Source organism: Alosa sapidissima, chromosome 8 (assembly GCF_018492685.1).
Source record: "Alosa sapidissima isolate fAloSap1 chromosome 8, fAloSap1.pri, whole genome shotgun sequence".
Lineage (NCBI taxonomy): Eukaryota > Metazoa > Chordata > Actinopteri > Clupeiformes > Clupeidae > Alosa > Alosa sapidissima.
The window spans coordinates 29,697,077-29,712,076 of record NC_055964.1 but is presented as its reverse complement, the minus strand read 5'-3'; the positions used below and the strand labels follow the sequence as shown (position 1 = coordinate 29,712,076).

General features: G+C 44.8%; 3 protein-coding genes across 4 annotated transcripts in view; 1 reads left to right on the top strand and 2 right to left on the bottom strand.

Moving 5' to 3' along the window:
* Nucleotides 1–15,000, bottom strand: part of LOC121714945 (tripartite motif-containing protein 16-like) — a 1,397,702-nt gene that overhangs the window by 899,265 nt on the left and 483,437 nt on the right. The gene's annotated exons all lie outside the window — the stretch shown is intronic.
* The window catches only part of pi4kab (phosphatidylinositol 4-kinase, catalytic, alpha b), a 53,076-nt gene that overhangs the window by 19,650 nt on the left and 18,426 nt on the right, over nt 1–15,000 (top strand). Inside the window, 10 exon segments of the mRNA XM_042100146.1 lie at nt 10,807–10,915; nt 11,059–11,195; nt 11,480–11,613; nt 11,919–12,001; nt 12,513–12,583; nt 12,826–12,950; nt 13,136–13,217; nt 13,520–13,603; nt 13,925–14,014; nt 14,712–14,831. Coding sequence (XP_041956080.1) covers nt 10,807–10,915; nt 11,059–11,195; nt 11,480–11,613; nt 11,919–12,001; nt 12,513–12,583; nt 12,826–12,950; nt 13,136–13,217; nt 13,520–13,603; nt 13,925–14,014; nt 14,712–14,831 — 1,035 coding nt within the window.
* serpind1 (serpin peptidase inhibitor, clade D (heparin cofactor), member 1) lies at nt 600–10,222 on the bottom strand. The gene is made up of 5 exons (XM_042100228.1): nt 10,061–10,222; nt 8,381–9,291; nt 6,144–6,417; nt 2,905–3,046; nt 600–1,757 (listed from the first exon to the last, which is right to left on the bottom strand). The coding sequence occupies exons 2-5, from the start codon at nt 9,288–9,290 to the stop codon at nt 1,566–1,568; spliced, it is 1,518 nt and encodes a 505-aa protein (XP_041956162.1). The 5' UTR covers nt 9,291; nt 10,061–10,222; the 3' UTR covers nt 600–1,565.

Below are 15,000 nucleotides of genomic sequence, written 5' to 3'. Positions count from 1 at the left end.
CCCTGTCAACAAATATTGACTTGGCTTGCAAAACAGGACCCCAGGAGTGGGAGGGTGTATCTGTTGTCGTTGACCAGTGTTGGCACCGGAGCTGACTGGCTTCCTGGTGGCACAGCAGGGTATTGGTACCAGTGAGCTTTCTCTCCACTGTGTCCGCTGGCATAGCAACTGTTGTCGTGCTGGCATTCACTACCATAGGTGGTCCCTCCTACTCACAAGCTGTGATATTACCTGGCTCATGCGCCTTGGGAGAATTTACTATCTGGAGGTGAAAAGGAGAGGGAGAGAGACAGAGAGAGAGAGTGACAGAGAGCGATAGAGAGAGAGAGACAGATCCCATTTCCCTGCATAAATCTCTGAGTCTCTATAGACCTGTGCATAACATGGAAATCCAAACTCAAAGTGTTGCTTTAAAGTGCACGTTTAAATTATTAACGTTTTTTGTTGCATGACTGCGAGCAGTTACTTTGACATTTCGAAGTGTTCCCTCCACACAAGGGTTCTTATTTATTCAAAACAAAGGTTGTGTGAGAATGCAAATCCGCCTGAACTGAGTGTAATTGAACTCTGCTGGAGTGAATGACAAATCCACATCCAGATCATCATCCTATAACTTTTATTGGCTTTAATCCACATCACAAACACTTGCACACCTAAAGCCATTATTACTCTCATAAAATAAAAATGACGTTCATAGCTTACATACAGTTGTAGTCATCAGACACATGCCGTTATATCCATATACACAGTAATTTAGCATAGTTGCTAAAGTGCCTGAAAATGTGCCTGTTGTACAGTCTTCCTTTATGAGTTATGGACGCCCATGGATGGTGACGGAATGCTAAAGAGTGTTAGCATATGAAAGCCTTTGGATGGTGAAGGATGCTAAAAACTGTTAGCATATGATAGCCTATGGATGGTAAAGGATGCTAAAAACTGTTAGCATATGATAGCCTATGGATGGTAAAGGATGCTAAAAACTGTTAGCATATGATAGCCTATGGATGGTGACGGAATGCTAAAAACTGTTAGCATATGATAGCCTATGGATGGTAAAGGATGCTAAAAACTGTTAGCATATGATAGCCTATGGATGGTAAAGGATGCTAAAAACTGTTAGCATATGATAGCCTATGGATGGTAAAGGATGCTAAAGAGTAGCGTGATGTGGCACAGAAATGGGTAATGCCTGTTTGCATCTGAGGTGCTGTTTTTTCAATAGATAAAACATTAACAGATGACAAATGTTTGAGTGTGTTCAGTGTGTGTGTTTTTGTGTGTTTGTGTAGGCGTTAGTGTTTATGCATCTGTCATTAATCCTGTGAACAATGACTAAGTGTTTGCAATAGTATTAAGTAATATTTGATTGTGTGTGTGTGGATTGGAGTTAACAGTGGCCAGTGTTGGTACACAGGGTTAGGACAAGGAGGTAAATGACCCTTTCTTTAGGGGTCAAGTTGTACATGCATTCATGTGTGTGTATGAGAGAGAATGTGTGTGTGTGTGTGTGTGTGTGTGTGTGTGTTTGTATGTGTGTGTGTGTGTTTGTATGTGTGTGTCTGTCATTAGTTCTGCGTGGGGTTGACCACACGGCCCATGAAGACCAGGCAGTCGGTGCGGTGCTCGTAGATGAGGAAGAGGAAGGGTCTGTCCACGATGAAGCGCGTCTGAGTGGACAGTGGCATGAAGCCCACCTGCGTCAGCGCAGCCGCCTCCGTCCCCTCCTCGTTCACCGTGATCGTCCCCTGGTGCTGGAACTGACCGAGAGGAAGAGTGTGTGTGTGTGTGTGGGGGGGGGGGGGGGGGGGGGGGGTAGAGATTTGATTAGTGAGGTGAAGTTTATTTCATAACAGTTAACTTAGATAGTCTGCCCACCACGGAAACAAATGATCTGTTAAGATTCAGATTCAGAATGTTTAATATATTGAACAATTACTGAGCATCACCGAATCCGACCTCTAACTTTAACCTTAACCATAAATTGTAGTTAACAGTAGTTTGTTGATAATCTGAGAATCTGTTCATAGCCTCTGGGAGGACTATAAAACCAAAGACTGACCGTTGATTTTTTTTTCCTTATATATTATTTATTTGTTTATAATGGACTTGTTATATTACTTTGTACACTGTTCTTAATCTTAACGCAAGCTCAGGCAACACTGCGTCCTTAACACAAGCTCAGGCAACACTGCGTCCCAGTAATCATGCTGATAAAGCAACCTCTGAACTTGAACTTCAGTGTGAAGGAGAACGAGGGCGAGACAGAGAGAAGGGAGAGCGATAGAGATTAGTTGTTGAGATGGAAGCACAGGTGAGTGGAGGAGGGGGGAGCGCTGGTGAGATGGAAGCACAGGTGAGTGGAGGAGGGGGGAGCGCTGTTGAGATGGAAGCACAGGAGAGGTCACAGAGGTGAAATAGAAGAGTAATCAAAGGGAAGAGGGGACAGCTCATTGAAAGCGGGTCAAGAGAGTCACGATAGTGAGAAAGCAGAGATTGCAGAGGAAGGAAGGGCAGAGATGGACACAGAGAGAGAGAGAGAACCTTGCAGTGTAAACCCATCGGAATTTAGTCATCTATACGAATCAAACTGTGTGTATGTCATATGTCCTATGGGGTGTGGCTATTATTATCAATTAATTATTAATTCATTTCAGGCCCAGATAAGCCAGACGCTCTCAATGGTCGAAGCCAACAGACCTGGGAGGCCACTATTGTTACTGTAGATTTGCGCCGTAGTGTGTCTTACCCATTTGATGAAATATAACTACGGTAATAGGACAGCGCTCTAAATGGACTTTTTAATCGTCCCACGAAAAAGTGGATTTGGAGTGCTGTCTCATCCTTTTAAAATATTCAGCATCCATTTCTCAAGTTATTGTGTGGAATTGGATTACTTTGTTTTACCCAGTTGATGGCAATCTCCTCTGCTGTCATGGGGCTGAAGTCTCCCCCCTCAAAGAGCTCAGTCAGTCCCATGTCCTTCAGGTGGCCAATGAGGTCGTAGTTCTGTTTCAGGTTGAAACGGGGGAACACCACCTCTCGTGTCCTTGAAGACAGTCACACACATTTAAAGGCACAGTCTGCTATTCTGGCAAAAAGTTGTTGATGTATGAGCTCAACAACCTATAAAACTAGATGTACCGCAGAGCGGTACAAAATATGACCGCCGCCCAGTCCAGCACATGTTTTCCACAAAAATAAGTCACGCTGAAAGGCATATAGGATTCTAACTGTCTCACTGAATTGCATTATGCACACTCAATTCTCACTGGTATCTGCTTGACAACAAGTACCAAAACATGATTAGTTCATAGATTTCACATGTAAAATTCATTTTATACAACCCCACCCCCATCTTGCCTGTTCATAATTCTGAGAAATTCTTGAATTGTGTGCATGTGTGCCTGTACATGTTTATGTTTATGTGTGTGTGGGTGTGTGGGTGGGTGTGTGTGCGTGCATGTGCATGTGCTTGTGTGTTTGCCTGTTTATGTGCCTGTGTGTGTGCATGTGCATGTGCATGCATGCGTATATATGTCTACTGTGTGAGTATGTGTCATACGTAGGATTACTGTGAATGTATGTGTGTGCGTGTGTATCTGTTTATGCACATGTGTGCATATGGAATGGGTTTACATGACCCCTGGAGGCAAACATACGCAAAAAATTAGTCATCCTAGGCCCTACGGTTCTCAAGATATTCACAGAAAACTGTGTCTGCCCTACCCTCCTTTCGGGGGGTCCAGTCCAGCGGAGGGCTACAGATCAAAACGAAAAGCGATGGTTCCATGCTATCCATGTGGGGTTACATGCCCACCAAGTTTCGTGTACCCCGGTCCTTCCGTGTCCCGGGAATCCTTGTTGGTGTACGGTCACTAAATGTACACATAAATTATTTTATTGTAAGGCCCCCCATGAACGAAAGTCCACGAAACTTGGCATGCATTCGGAGGGTGTCATAATGATCCTACACTTTCAATTTTGTGCAGTTTTGACCATGTCAGCCAGAGATATTGTGATGAAAACATCTAATGTTTTGCTTTTTAATTTTTAACTAGGTGGCACTATACATGAAATAAGTGGTAATGGGATAGGTTGACATGCCCCCTTAAGACCAACATACAAAAAAAGGTGGACCTCCTAGGCCCTACGGTTCTCGAGATATTCACAGAAAACTGTCTCCGGCCACCTACAGGCCAGTTGGTGTATAGTAACATAAATTAATTTATTGTGTGGTCCCCCATGAACGGAATTCCACGAAACTTGGCGTGCATTCAGAGAGTGTCATATTGATCCTACACTTCCAATTTCGTGCAGTTTTGACTATGTTAGGTCACAGATACCTGTGATTACAACACCTCATTTTTACTTTTTTGTGTTTAACTAGGTGGCGCTATACATGAAATGAGTGGTTATGGAATGGGTTCACATGGCCCTTTGAGATCAACATACAAAAAAAAATGGTCCTCCTAAACCCTACGGTTCTCGAGATATTCACAGAAAACTGTGTCTGCCCTACCCTCCTTTCGGGGGGTCCAGTCCAGCGGGGGGGCTACAGATCAAAACGAAAAAAGGAGGTTTCATGCTATCCATGTGGGGTTACATGCCCACCAAGTTTCGTGTACCCCGGTCTTACAGTGTCCCGGGAATCCTTGACGGAAATTTGGCTAAACCTATATGACCGCCGCTTCGCTGCGCGGCTGTCATAATTACACACCTCCCGGGGTCCTGGAGAAATGTGTTCATTGGCTAGAATGGCCCGGTCCAAAACATTGTTTGTTTCCTATTTACAGAGCCAGAAGAACCATCTACTGTACGAACAGTGGTTTTCTTAAAAGTGCACGCACTGAATGCAAAGCTTTATCACCACAGGACAAATATGCTGAATTTGACAAGTGTATTGGACTAGAGTCACACACTCTGTGTCTAGCACTGTGAAAAGAAACACTTTACAGAGCAGATTCATAAAAAACCACTGCATCATGGAGCCTATAAACCTGTGGAAAAGATGTGGATACTAGAGTGCTTCTCATGCTTCTGCACTCTAGCCGTGAGAAGTCGTTTACATGAGCAGGCAAAGGAAAACACAGACGTCTCGAAGGACAACAGATGTATACAGACAGCAGGGGCAGACGTGTCCATTTTCATATCGTGCTGTTATTGTTTATCTTGGCGAGGCTTTGTGTCATAACGCAGTGTTCAGTGTGTGGTCTGCGCCAGTTCAAGCAGCAGATTTTTCCCACAGCAGATTACACTGCCTGCAGGATTTAATAGAATGTAGGAGGACTTTTCTAGAATCTTTCTCATTTCTAAACTCCTACTCCAGACTTAGGAGTTGTGATCCTTATTAAGATTTTGTCTGATCCCATACTGGGCATTTTATTCTTGATGACCTTCCTCTTGTGGTGCTGTGCTCCCCAGGGGTCCATGTCCCAAAAGCATAGTTTCTAACTATGCACTGCAAAAAATGTTATCTGCAGTGTGATAGCAACTGCCTTGGTAGTGTCACTGCCAAATGTGAGTCCGTAGATTTGAGTTACGCATGCAGAAACACTTACACTTCATATGTTTACATATCACAATTTCAATTTTGGAAAATTAAAAAATAAGAGCATATTTGTTAGCTCTTGCTAAAATGTGACTGAAATGTGGCCAAATATCACCACCGTATTTCTGTATCTTTAATGTATCTGTAACGTGTCACTCAAATACTGTCAACTCAGATTTGGCAGTGACGCTACTATGGAAGATGCATCGTAGTTACAGTAGCAACTATGCTTCTGGGAAACGCTCACCTGTCTGGTAGTATCCTGACCTGTGCTCACCTGTCTGGTAGTATCCTGACCTTTGCTCACCTGTCTGGTGACCTGTTGTCCTGACCTGTTGTGTCTGTTCTCATCAGTTTGGTCCGCTGCTATTTTCACCTGTTCATTCTAGTAGTGTTGTCAGTTCTCACCTGTTTGGTCAGGTGTTGTTGTCACCTGTTGGCTGTGTTCAGGTGTCATTCTTACCTGTTGGTCATGCTGCTGTGCCACTTGTTGATGAGTGTGAGTGAGATCTCCTGCTTGTCATACCCGTCATCAGGTGTTACTCTTACCTGTGGACAGGTGTTACTCTTACCTGTGTTCAAGTGTCATTCTCACCTATTGGTCATGTTGCTTAGCCACTTGTTGATGAGCGTGGGCGAGATCTCCTGCTCGAGTTTCCTCATGCCGGACAGTTTCTGGGGGATGACCACCAGCATGCTGATGTTGCCCGTGTAGGGTAGACGGAGGATGTCGCACTGCAGCTGGTTGTCGCTAGCCGCCTGGTAGCTGCCCTTGTTCTGCATCATGGCCACGCGAACCTGCTGCTTCTCGTTCACGCGGAAGTTACGGTAGTGCGTCTGCTCCTTGGGGAACTTCATTTCCCATGTGCCTGAGGGGCAGACCAGAGGGTGGAAGTGAGTGGGTGGAGAGGGGGGGGTTAAGGGTTCGTGCATGGTGTGTATGACATACATAGATTTCGTCATTAGCTGTGGCCTGTCATGGCCACACTAAAAACTAGTGTTTGCGCCAATTTTTTGTGTGTTGACTGTAAATGCAAGTTCAAGTTTTCAAGCACTGGCTCCGCATCAAGAGAATACAAAATCTATTTAGGGTATTTAGTCAGTGTTACTGTAGTAACGGCGCACAACAGACCCACAGTTCAGTTTGGCAATGCATGATGGGTGCCCATTCAAAGTGAACGATTTCCGCTGACAGAGATGGATCGTGAGTCAGGGATGGATCGTGAGTCAGGCATTACCAGAGTGTCAGACCAAAGAAGAAGTTGGGCCAAGTGGGACCAGACAGACCCCCGTGTTTGTGTGTGTGTGTGTGTGTGTGTGTGTGTGTGTGTGTGATACACTAATATTGTTAAGCGCTACTGTAAGACCATAATTTCTCTTGGAGTATGAATAAGCCATCTGTCTACCTATCTAGTCTTTTTCTAATCCACCATATGCACCCAATTCTCTTGAAAGGTGGAGCTTCCACCGCAAAGTCAATACACTTGTTTGTGTGTAGATTGACATGCTACATATTGATTTAAGGTCAGGTCAATAATTGAAATTCCTCATCGAGTTCTCAGATTCCAAATTTCCGTCTGTGGCAATAGCACTACACTTTATCAAAAGGAGGATGCTGATTAAATAGAAGCACCAACCTAGCTTTTCTGCCCTGTGCTCAAGGAGTCACTTTTAATCCAAAGCTTCTCAAAACAAAGAAAAGGCATAATTCTGGTCTGCTAAATTAAAGAGAACCAATCAAAAGCTGACTTTGTGAACTCTGTGTAACTCTGAGATATTTACACAGCACTTTGTGTTTGGGTTTTTTTGGGTCCAAGGCTTCTCACAACCAATGGAAAGAGGAGTATGGAGGAAAACTTGTCACCTTAAACCAAATTTGAATATGAATTTGAATATGAATTTGAGCAATTGTATTGGAAAAACGAATTTGAATAGTATATGTTGAACTGAATTCATTAGATTGGAACTGAATCCCAGTCAACTTGAAATTGAATATAATATTTTGAAATTGAACTCATTTGCTCTGATACATAAATTATCCTGACTGAAAATTTCGCTCTTGGAATTTTCACATTCAGTTCTCACAATTCAGTTTCAAAACGTGAAATTCAATTTCAGTCTACCGAGACAAAAACAGCGGGTAGCTAAGGAAGAGCAATCGAGTGGAGCTCAAAAATGTTATCCTTGTCTTCAAGGCCATGTGTGCATTTTGTGTTGCTTTGGACGGTCTCTTGATGTTCTTTTGGCCCCCACCGTCAACTTCAAGGCAGCGCTGCCTAGCCTAACCCTAATCCTAAACCTAAACCTAATCCTAAACCTAACCCTTGCACCTTCCAGGCAGTTCTGCTGTGAAGTTGACGGTGGGGGCCCAAAAGATCATATATATATCTAAGAAGTCAGACTGCCTCAAACAGACCTTGGGAGTTTGGGAAGTCAAATCACTGTGTCTGTTTTCCATCTTCTTCCATCAAAGCCACAAAAATAAAAGCATCAAGCGGTAGTTAAAACTCCCATGATAATTCAGCCAAATTAGTCATGATTAATCATCTTGAAAAGAATTCAGAGTCAGAGGCCTAATTAAACATCTCAACACATTGATACTACCATCCTTAGTGTAGTAATTATGATCAATATGAAACATTATGAAAGAATTTTAGTGCAATAACTACGCTCAGACCATTAAGCACAGCCATCTTTGACACTTTTATGCCAAATCCTTTACTGGTTTCCTGTGTTGTTGACCATCTGCACATATTGAAATGTTTGTGGTCTCTGTTTGTGTGTGAGTGTGTGTGTGTGTGTGTGTTTATGAGCTACTTCTCCATGGCTCACCTTTGAAGTAGAGGTAGTTGAGGAGCATCAGCACCATGTTTGGGTCGACGCTCTGCAGCGGCTCCTTGATCAGCCCTTTAGTCAGTTTCTGGATTCGGCTGTTGGCCTTCCTGAGGAACGCGGGGTCGGCAAAGTCCACGGACTGCGGCTCGGCAAAGTAGTAGCCCTTGGCGTTGGTGCGGAACGGCTCGTGGACAGTGACATCCTGCCGCAGGTAAAGGTCGTTGACGGAGCGCAGCATGTAGCCGAAGTTGCGTCGGAAGAGGCGGTGCGTGAGCTTGCGGAAGAGCTTGTGCACAGTGGCGTTGTTGTAGTGCGCGCTGGCGTTGACGAACTCGCCGAAGCCCAGTGTCTCGTACAGCTGCACCTGCGTGCGTGGCCCCACCCCCAGTGCGATCATCCCCATGGCGATGGAGATGCCGGCGGGTGCGAACAGGATGTTGTCCGTCTGGTTGACATGGTTACGCAGGCTGCGGTAGAGGCGGAAGCCGAACTTCGCATTGACCACGTTGATGCGCTGCAGCCGCGAGCGCCCGTGGAAGAGACGCAGCAGACGTGCACGGCGCACTTTCGGGTCGGACGGCCCAGCCTCCAGGTCCAACTCGGGCGCCGGCGTGGGGATGTCATCGATCTCGTCGCCCTCGTTGTAGTCATCCTCGCCCATGGCCAGGATTTTATCAAAGTCGAGGTAGTCCTCGTACTCAAGCTCGTCGGTCAGCGTGTTCGCGTTATGGAAGTCGTCCGGGATGGCCTCCATTTCCAGAGAACCACCGGACGCCGGTCCGCGCGGGTCCACTGGCGCTGCGGTTGCAGGCTCGGCGAAGTGCGACTCAAGCGGTTTGATCCCAGCCTCGGCCGGCCCAGTGAGCAGCAGCAGACAGGAGCTCACCGCTAGAGCGAGGAACCACATCCTGACAAGGACACAGGGATCGATTAGTCATGTCTGTCACTATGTCTGATCACAGTTGTTTAAAGAGAGTCAGTGATACTCACAGAAAGACATAGTTGTTGTTGTAGTAATAGCAATAGTGGAATTTGTTTAAAAGAGAGTGCCTTGGAAGCTTCTTTGATTTCCCATTTGATTTCCCATCTAAAAAGTATCTCGACATCTATTTATTTTTATAGTGGATTCAGGATGTTGCATTTAACCTTCTATATATAGTTGAGCGTTGTCAATTACAATTTACAAATTATAAACCATTAAACAACATCTACACATGTAATCTACACAACATTGCTGAAATGTGTTTCTCATTAAACAGTCACCATTAAGACATTAATATTATTTCAAAGTAATCCATATTTCAGTGGTGTAAAATGGTTGAGATTGGCCTTTTCTGTACCATTCTAAAGTTGAGCACAAGAAAATCTCTGCCATAACACTTTCTCCAACAGATCCTAGAACAGAAACCTTTAAGCCGAATAAGTTTATTTAGCCTACTATTTTACTTAGACCTGATTTGTTCTTATAAACAGTCAAAACTGTCAAGGTATGACATGAAAAACGTTTAAGCCAGTTTATAAGAACAAATCACGTCTAAGAAACCTTTAAGCTTTACTTCGATGTAAACATCAGCTCACAAAACCATGTGAATCAACTTTGTATTTAGAAAAGAAAAATATGATAAGTTACTTCTATTCTTTGTGAAATCTGGTGAGGATTTTTAGCCTTTTTCTTACCTGAGTTTGTTCTGGTTGTGTCTGTGTGAATGTGAGTGCTGTTTGCTGTGTGTGTGTGTGTGTGTGTGTGTGTGTGTGTGTGTGTGTGTGTGTGTGTGTGTGACTGGACTTTGCTGTTGTCTCCTGTTGATCAAACACGGCACAAATCAAACAGCCTGCTTGTGGAGAAGCTGTTAACTCTTCCATCTGCCCTGATCTCCTCAGTGTGCCTAATGACAGGGCTGTTCTATTTTCAATCTGTTGCATTAATTCACACACTCTGCCTGGTTCATCATCCCTGATCATTTTTCAGGGATTAAAATCATTTTTTTTTTTTTTAAATAAAAAATCTTTACCTAAATATGTTTTATTTGATAGTGTCAGTGGAAGAGATTGATGTCTTGATATTTAAGTCAGTTAAGCTAAATTTGATTGGTTGCTGTGGCAGTGCATCATCAGCCATTTAAGGTCTCTTTGATGACCTTGTGTATCTCACTGGAATGGACTGATATTATTTTCTGGATTTGTATTTGAGTCAGTTAAGCTGAACTGGATAGAATAATGTGCCAGTGCATTATGGGAAGTTGAGTTTTCTTTGGTGAGCTTATGCTGTGCTTCTCTCAGTGGAATGGATTGATGTTTTCTTGATTTGTATTGATTTGTATTGTATATGTATATCTGTTAAGCTGAACTGGATAGAATGCCATGCCAGTGCATGATGGGAAGTTGAGTTTTCTCTGATGAACTTATGCTATGCTTCTCTGCAGCTGACCCGGCGTTTGCCTCCCATTAAAGAGGCCAAACCGCGGCTGCAGAAGCTCTTCAGAGACTTCTGGCTCTACTCCGTGGTCATGGGCTTTGCTGTGGAAGGTTCTGGTAAGTGGGTCCTTTCGTCCACGAAATGCCTGTAAAATTGGTGTCAACTGGATGAAATGTTATGATAGATAGACCCTTATTTGTGTGTGTGTGTGTGTGTGTGTGTGTGTGTGTGTGTGTGTGTGTGTGTGTGTGTGTGTCAGGTCTGTGGCCTGAGGAGTGGTATGAAGGTGTGTGTGAGATCGCTAGCAAGTCCCCGCTGTTGACCTTCCCCAGTGGAGAGCCTCTGCGCTCGGAACTTCAGTACAACTCGGCCCTCAAGAATGACACCGTCACCCCGGTAACACACCTCCTCTTTTATCTGTCATGATCTGGAGACCCCTCTTTCTCTCTCGCTCTCTCTATCTCTCTTTTTCTCTCTCTCTCTCTCTCTCTCTCTGGCTTGTCCATCCCCCTCTCTTTCTCTCTCTCTCTCTCTCTCTCTCTCTCTCTTTCTCTCTCTCTCTCTCTCTCTCTCTCTGGCTTGTCTATCCCCCTCTCCTGCATGCACCCCATATGTTGGATGAGGATTTTATACTGAGCATGTTGTGAAAGAAAATATAATTGAGTTCTTGGTCTGTGTAGGCGGAGCTAAGTGAGCTGCGGAGCACCATCATTAACCTGTTAGACCCCGCCCCCGAGGCTGCCGCCCTCATCAACAAGCTGGACTTTGCCATGTGCACCTACCTGCTCTCTGTCTACCGACTGGAGTACATGAGGTCTGGACTCTGTCTGTCTCTTCTCTCTCTCTCTCTCTCTCTCCCTCACTTCACCTCATCTGTCTGCCGACTGAAGTCCATAAGGGCTGCTCCCCCCACTTCTCTTTCTCTCTGTCTCTCTGTCTCTCTCTTTCACACTCTCACACACACACACACACACACACACACACACACACACACACACACACACACACACACTTCATCTGCACTTTTTGTATCAAACCTTTATTTTCTTTGTCCCCAGCTGATGATTGATTGATTGATGGCTCTTTGTATTCTGGTTGTCACTCTCTGCTCCTCTGTAGGATGCTGCATTCTAATGATCCAGACCGCTTCCAGCTCATGTTCCGCTACTTTGAGGACAAGGCCATCCAGAAGGACAAGTCTGGTGAGGCTCTCCCCACACACACACACACACACACACACACACACACACACACACACACACACACATTCTGATGCTGTGAATATAGGATGTGTCAAATTATGTCAGTGCCTTCTGTTTTGTTGAAGAGACCCACAAACAAGATATTCCTCTGCTGGTTACTGTGATTAGCACATGGATGCCGTTGTCATCCAGTCAGTACTGCAATCATCTTATGCAAGCTATTGTTACACGTTAAGCGAGAAATAGAACTGTTGTGCATCAGTTCCCACATCAGGAGTGTCCCCATCTGAATGCAGCGAAGCACTTGATCCATTTCTCTGCAAAGAGTAGGGGATTCCACGGTGTCCTGGCTAAATGTAACGTGTTGTTGTTGTTGTTTTTGTTGTTGTTTTTGTTGTTGTTGTTGTTGTTGTTGTTGCTGGTATCGCAGGAATCAGCTGTGTTCGTGCTCTGATGCTGCTTAGATTTGCTGTAGAATCCACGCTCATCCACGAGTGTGTTCTCTCCACAGGGATGATGCAGTGTGTGATCTGTGTGGGAGATAAGGTCTTTGAGGTGTTCCTGCAGATGATGGCAGAAAAGGTGAGCTGTACACGCACGCACGCACACGCGCGCACACACGCGCGCACACACGCGCACACACACACACACACACACACACACACACACACACACAAATGCTGCCTTCGACCCTAGCTCTGCATTCTGCAGCTGACAGTGTTACACCCCACAGACGTCTGGTGTCCCTCAGAGGTGGACAGCCCGATTACCGGACGAACAGTCAGTCATTCCCTCTCCATCCTCTCTTCTTTTTTATCTCACAGCCCAAGACCAAAGAGCATGAGGAGGAGCTAGAGCGCCATGCTCAGTTCCTGTTGGTCAACTTTAACCACACCCACAAACGCATCCGCAGAGTGGCAGACAAATACCTGTCTGGATTGGCTGAAACGTAAGAAAGTCTGATAGAGTAATTATCGCACGCCAGCCACACTGTTTGGCACTATAGATTAGATCTGAAAAAAAGGATTAGTTTAATTTCATTTTACCAAAGAGCATTTTTGTTCTTCTTAAGTATTAGCCTCTTTCTGAGTCTTACTTCCTGGTCTGGTCATAATGTTGTTGTTTTTTTTCTAGTTTTCCTCACCTGCTGTGGAGTGGTCGTGTGCTGAAGACCATGCTTGACATCTTACAGACCCTCTCTCTGTCTCTGAGCGCTGTGAGTGCAGACAACAAATTAACAAACAAACAAATAAAAAAATAAACGATCACTACTGTGGGATCATATGTGCCGTACAAACACAACACACCACTTGCACTCCGTACACAGGCTCTCTGTCGAAGTTATACAAATGATGAACTTGAAGCAGAGCTTTTCAACAAACTTTAGACAGACTGGCTAGAAGAACCACTCATATATGGAAACATCATCTACTGTGGATAGCCAAATTAGAAGTCACATTTGGGATACACATTGCCTTGGGCAAGTATAATAAATAATCAATGACTCTCATTGGCCAGGATATCCACAAGGACCAACCGTATTACGACATCCCAGACACGCCCCATCGCATCACTGTCCCAGACACCCATGAGGCGCGAGAGGTAAGAACCATAGATATATAAACAGTCCAGTATCTATGGTAAGAACCCGGTCAGCTGAGAAACTGATCAACTGTAATGATCGACAGTGAATAGAGCAACAGAAAACCTAATCAATTATGATGAGGAGCACGTTCAGTAAACAAGATGTTGACTCGTAAGGACAGGAATGATATTACAATTTAGTCTTTAATGCCTGTTATATTCATGTTTTGAGTCATTATTCATGTCTCTGTAGTCTCTGAAGCCTCTTATACTCATGTTTTGAGTGATTGTTCATGTCTCTGTGACGTTCATCATTCTATTCATGTGTCTATGTATTAGAGCATCGTGAAGGACTTTGCGGCACGCTGTGGGGAGATCCTGAAGGAGGCCATGAAGTGGGCTTCTTCTGTCACCAAGTCCCACCTACAGGTGAGGCACTGCACACACGACACCAAGTCCCACCTACAGGTGAGGCACTGCACAGGTCACCAAGTCCCACCTACAGGTGAGGCACTGCACAGGTCACCAAGTCCCACCTACAGGTGAGGCACTGCATAGGACCCCTCTTGCATTACTTAAGTTATAACATGTTGCACTATTGTGTTGAGATGGCCATAGGCACAAGCTGAAAGTTGTTTCAAAAATATCTGTCCATGTCACCCTCACCCAATTCTCTGTCAGCCTTACCTTTATAATATTTATTTATTTGTTTGTTTGTTTGTTTGTTTATGTATTTATTTATTTACTCTATTTGTCTTCTTCATCCCCTAACATTTCGCTCCTCTCCTCTCACTCTGTCGCTCTCCTCTCTTATCTCCTTCCTGTCTATCTCCCTATTTTTTTCCCTATATTTCACTCTCTCTTCCTCCCTCTACTACAACCCCCACCCCCTTTCTCTCCCTCCTTCCCTCCTTTCTTTCTCTCTCTCTCTCTCCCTCCTCCTCCCCCTCTCTCTCCCTCCTTCCTTCTCTCTCTCTGTCTCTCTACAACAACCCCTCCCTCTCTCTCCACCCCCCCTCTCTTTCTCTCTATCCCTCTCTCCCTCCTCCCCCCCTCCCTCCCTCCCTCTCTCTCTCCCTCTCTCCCTCCCTCTCTCCCTCTCTCCCTCTCTCTCTCTCTGTCTCAGGAGTATCTGAATAAGCATCAGAACTGGGTGTCGGGTCTCTCTCAGCACACAGGGCTGGCTATGGCCACTGAGAGCATCCTCAACTTTGCCGGCTACAACCGCCAGAGCACCACACTAGGGGTGAGAAAACACACTTGCACTCACACACACACACACACACACACACACACACACACACACACGAACACACAAACATACATAGACACAAAAAGAAATGTATACACCAGTGTAATTCTCTACACTCATCAGTGCAGTAGGATCAGTGCATTACTCAATGACAGGCATATGG